Source organism: Xiphophorus maculatus, chromosome 5 (genome assembly GCF_002775205.1).
Source record: "Xiphophorus maculatus strain JP 163 A chromosome 5, X_maculatus-5.0-male, whole genome shotgun sequence".
NCBI classification, from domain to species: domain Eukaryota; kingdom Metazoa; phylum Chordata; class Actinopteri; order Cyprinodontiformes; family Poeciliidae; genus Xiphophorus; species Xiphophorus maculatus.
In genome coordinates this window covers 4,261,872-4,267,145 of record NC_036447.1, presented here as the reverse complement: position 1 = coordinate 4,267,145, position 5,274 = coordinate 4,261,872, and the positions used below count along the sequence as shown (strand labels likewise).

The 5,274-nt window shown below is 34.2% G+C and overlaps 1 protein-coding gene across 2 annotated transcripts; it reads right to left on the bottom strand.

Annotated features, from left to right (window-relative positions):
- Positions 1-292: 292 nt before the first annotated feature.
- lsm6 (LSM6 homolog, U6 small nuclear RNA and mRNA degradation associated) lies at positions 293-3,381 on the bottom strand. 2 transcript variants are annotated; one of them, XM_023333364.1, is made up of 4 exons: positions 3,297-3,381; positions 2,794-2,893; positions 2,561-2,674; positions 293-500 (listed from the first exon to the last, which is right to left on the bottom strand). In XM_023333364.1, exons 2-4 carry the CDS (start codon positions 2,885-2,887, stop codon positions 466-468), a joined length of 243 nt encoding a protein of 80 aa, XP_023189132.1. In that variant the 5' UTR covers positions 2,888-2,893; positions 3,297-3,381; the 3' UTR covers positions 293-465. The 2 variants fall into 2 exon arrangements, with proteins under 2 accessions (XP_023189132.1, XP_005797639.1); XM_005797582.2 differs by having other exon boundaries at positions 2,794-2,898; positions 3,297-3,373.
- Positions 3,382-5,274: the final 1,893 nt, after the last annotated feature.

Sequence of the window (5,274 nt, the reverse complement as noted above, 5' to 3'; positions counted from 1 at the left end):
AATAAAACTAATTGCTGTCCTACCATCACAAACGTGGAGTTTGTTCAACTATAATGGATATGGATTTCACATATTCAAGGATTTTTACCAATTTTTACCTGGGGTGCCATTACATTTGGCGAGTGCTACAGTTAAAGAAATTACCAAAAAGTAAAAAATATTGGATTTTAATTTCTATGAGCTCTCCAGCAATGGCAAATCATAAAAACATAAATTCTAAAGCTTTACTTTATACTATTAAAATCATATAACCACCTACTGTTCATGTGAAACACAAACAACTTTACACAAATCCATTCAACATAATTTTATTTCTATTGTCATAACAGTGTGAAAATGTAAATGAAATCCATCATTTATCAACTTATGTCATTTGTAGAACATTTCAACTTTACAAAACCACAAAAAAACAAAAAGTCGCTCTCTAAAACAAATTAACAATAATTAAAAAAAAGAAGATTTCTGCTACACCTTCCTCTTCTGGGTGCTGATGTACAGAACTGCAGGAGAAAAGAAAAAAACAGTTTATAGCTTTTAAAACAGTTGTTTAGTCATTTAACAAGATTTTGCTTCAAAGAGTGTTTCTCCACAAGAACAGCGCAAAACCAGCAGAAGAGTCTCATTTCAGTTCCGTTTTCACCACAGACAACATTCCTGCCGTCAACCCAAATATGCAGCCGGTTTGGGTGGCCCAACCAAAGTCCGACCAAAAGGTTTAAAAAAAAAAGCGCTTGTTTTATAAAAACAGTGTTCTAAACAACAATTGATTCCTGATGCCTTCTCGTCTTTGAAGTCACTCCCACCCTTTACTTCCTTAAGCCGACCACAAAATGTGTGGGACCCACAGCGGTGCGACTGCCCGACATTAAAATCACAGTTCTGGTCGTCCTGACTGCTGTGCTGAACAGCAGACAGGTAGGTTGTTATTTCTGCTCATACCTTAAATCTACATTTAACCAGCTGCTCCACTGTGACTAAAATAATCCTACCTAGAGACTGTAAATGCTCCTCACCAGCATGATTCACATTCATGACTGAATCACACTGTAGTTGGCTTCTATCTGGGAAAGCCAGAGAAGGGAGGATCCAGACATCAGTTAAGAACCATTATTCTGAATTAAAATATTAAAATCCTTAAACTTGTAGTTAAGAGTGTTTAGCCATTGTAGTAACAATAACAGAAATCAAATCCAAACTATTTTATGCAAGAAAATATGGTAAGCTAACCAAATATGGGTAACCTAAAGCATCAACAAGCTGCACTGAATCAAAGACAAACCACAATAAAAGCAGTAGCATTTTTTTTATCATTATGGATACATCTGTAATGTTTGGTAAGCACAAATAATAAAGAAAATCCCCCCAAGATATTGTAAGTTTCTGAAATTTTTATTTTAATTTCAGAATGTGTTACTTTTCATGTTTAAAATAAGAAAAAAAAGTCTTTGTTACAACATACCATAATCACTTTCTAAAACTTGCATAAAAACATGCAAAACAATGAATGTTTCAAGAGGTGTGTTGTGGTCAGTCTTCTCTGGTTCTCATCTAGTCACAATATTATCATCGAAGTTTGCTGGTAAATAATAAAAATGAGCATTTAATCAGCTCAATTTTACAGTTGGCTAATTAAGATATTACAGTTTCATTGGATTGTTTTGTATCACTACCGTACATGATTAGTTTCTCCATCTACTTATAGCCCAGAAAGGTTTCACATCGTCTATAAACCTGAGAGTTCATGATAAAGTCTAACGTCAAAATGGAACAGAAGGGATTCAGTCAAATTATTTCTCTGCTTTAGTTGGGAAAAAAAATAAAATAACTGGATACACCTCTAGACTGAAACTGAGTTTGTAGAAACAGATCTTTAAAAGATTTGAGTTCATGTCTTACTTACCTCAAGAGAAGTAAACTGGTATGAAATTATTGTGTCAATGTGTCCAAAAAAGATACGAGTGTGATTCCCGGGTTGGCGTTACCAATGAGAATTAGCTCTTACTCATCTCAGTTGTCTAAAACCATTGGTTCATGTAAATCTACAGTGTAAGATCTCAGTTAGATCCGTTTTTCAGCTGTTTGGATGCTTTAGCAAAAAAAACATGTTTTTCATCCTCTTTCTGTGTGAATTTGACCAAGTGTTTAAATCAAGATAAATAAAAAAAACTAATTCAAGGTTTCTGTATCCTCAAACTATTATACTCGGATGTGTTACTATCAAAGGTGCTTTTCATCAGTTACGGTATTTGTGGCTGGGATGTCCCCTTAGAAACAGCTTAGTTGCATCTTATTGACAGCAACTCCCAATATGCTTCTGCATATTGGGAGTTGGGTTCTAGACTAAATAATAATGTAAGAGAACCATACAAAAATACAATTTATCTTATTTTTGACTAGGGCACAAAGCTAACATTATGGATGGACAAAAATGTTTTCGGTTTTCATAAAATTGACCATTTTTAAATCAAAATTAGTTGACTAAGAAATTTATTTTTTATTGACACCAGTTACAAAAGTCACTGTATACATTTTTATTAATAAAAAATATATACATCCTTACCATTGTTTCCTCTCAAAAATGCATCTCCATACTTGTTCTTGAGCTGCCCGTTGACGTACTCTTCTGTCTGCTCAATAGCAATGTTCATGTAGCCATCCAGACAGGCCAAAACACCTGCACAGCGACAAACAGCAGCAGTTATTCAGTTTGCATTTCACTTAATGGAAGAGGACTATTCCATTCATTTTTGTTCATCGGGATAATAATGAATTTCAGGATGGCAGCTGCAGTACCTCTGTAATCAACGCCCGAGTTGAGCTTGACCACCACGGGTCTGCCGATAATCTGCTTCAGAAAGTCACTGGGGGTTTGTTTTCTGAGACTCATCTTCACCTAAACTGGGTCGAAACAAGCAATGCAAAGGTTTGTTTATCTCAACAATGAACATTAGCATTGATAAAAATAATCCACCCATATTCGGCGATGTGTACAAGTTAAACCACACAAGAAATGCATTTAAAACAATAGTACTAAAGTACATACTCAGAAGCTATTTTAAGATGAACCACGACAGTATTTAATAGCGTCTTGGCGAGATAAAGCTAGCTGCTGCTGCTAATAAAGCTAACAGGCTAACCTCTTCCGTAAATGAGAGCGTCTACAGCTAACGACATGAAAGTGTTGGTAGGCGAATAAGTAAATTAAACACGTACTAAGGTTTAAAAGTGAGCTGCTTAATAAATCACAAACTCTTTAAATTTTTTAACAGAAGCGAAATATTGGTTAACGTTTTTACCTGCTAAACGTTTCACAAACGATTGTGTTCAGCGTGCAGCGAAATCAGCCAATCAGGTGCATGTAAAGTACGGAAACCATGCCAGGACAATCATCTCAAAAAGCAAAGTTGATGCGAAGCAGGGTTAGATCCAGATTTACAAAAACATAGCAAAAGTGCTGCTGCAAACAAACTTGATATTCATAACTACTTGAGATTTGAGTAAACGACAGGCATGATAAACAAAGAAGGAATGAGATGAGATGGTGTTTAGAATAGAGATAAAATAGTTATTTTTATAAAAACAAAACAAAAAAGCTTAATTTGCAGATTCATCTCAAAGATATCATCATAGAAAATGATACAGGTTTTTTTTTTTTTTACAGTGTAGGGTCTTTTGCCTTGTTGGCATAGTACACACAATTCCTTTTTTACAATATATTATTATTGTTATTATAGTCATCCAGCAGGACACTAACATGTCTGTACAGATTTAGTAAAATATATTAAATTACTGAAAAACAATCTTTTAATTTTAACTTGTGTAGATTTTATAATTGCCATAACTACTCATTATTTTCGAATTAATGTAAAAACATAATAATAAAAAATAATAGGAAGAACATTAATAGGATTGATAAATAAACATAAGAATAACTTTATATTTTGTTTAAAAAGGAGTAGGTAGAATGTAATGCTTATCAAATGCTACCTCAAATTAACTCATTCAGAATATATATTGTGGGTAATAATAATGATAATAATATTGATCTCACTACTACAGCAGTTGTAAACTACTGTAGCAGTGAAAATATATTAGACTTATCTGATTGATTGACCATCACATTTTCAGTGTTTATGGGCCTGGAAAACATTTTGACATAAAAATGTAAAGGCTATCTTTAAAGAGATGTCATTACAATTTGATTCCTCATTTTAATGATAAAACCCTAACCTCCAAGAAGCAATCATTTAATTTAGTTTTGTTTATTATGGTATCTGAGAGCATTTCTGTGAAGGATAAAGGAAAGTCTTTTCTCTAATAAACCCAGGTTGTTGAGTGCATGACCCAAACACCGCACAGCTTGGGAGGTACATGAAAAACAGTGTAGGGGGGTAAACAAGGATGAAATGGTGAGGAGAACGATAGAAGAGGATAGAGGGCAAGAGGATGTGCCAGTTTGTGTTAGTTGAGACAGAAAGGTGGAGAGCCGAGGTACTGGTGAAACAAAGAAGAGAGAGGGAAAGAGAGAGAGACCTGGAGAAAGAGGGGGGATTGTGAAAGGTGGAATCATAAAGTACTTCTTGTGTGTCTAGACAGGTTGCTTGTTAGCAGGGCATGGCTAGCCCTGTGGAGGCTAGAGGTTAATTTGGTATCTGCTGCTGTGTTAAACTAAGGTCAGTACTACAAGTCCTTAAGTCATAAACAAGAGTGGTTAAGAGCCATGTATACACCTAGGCACCGGTTAATGAATATTCAATGAAGAGTTTTTCTTCCCGCTTGTCCCCTGTTCCATTTGTTGATGCTTGCTTTGAGGGAAATTTTTTGGAAAGAAAAGAGAATTACATTTCTTTTCTTTGCCTTTCAAAAGTGACCTTTGTCCCCTCACATTTATTTATTTTGATATATTCTTACTCTTGGCTCAAGTTATAAGAGTATGCTGGTTTTGGTGTAGTGAAGGTAGATGTTAGCAACCTAACATCAAGTATTTAGATTTATTTATTTTTAAATAAATCTAAATACTTTTTATTTCACAATTTTTATTTAATTGTGAAATACAATAAATCTAACCCACCATCATTTTCTCCTGATTATTTCTTAAATTAAAATCCATCCTAAAATTTACAGTGGCTTTCAAATGTCCACACGCCATGGGAGAAGATATAAACTATAATAAATAATCGCTGAACTTTTCCAGCATTAATTTCACATATTTTTACAATTCAGCTGAAGAACAAAGAAAACATGTTAGAGGAAATTATCTGAAAAAATAAGAAG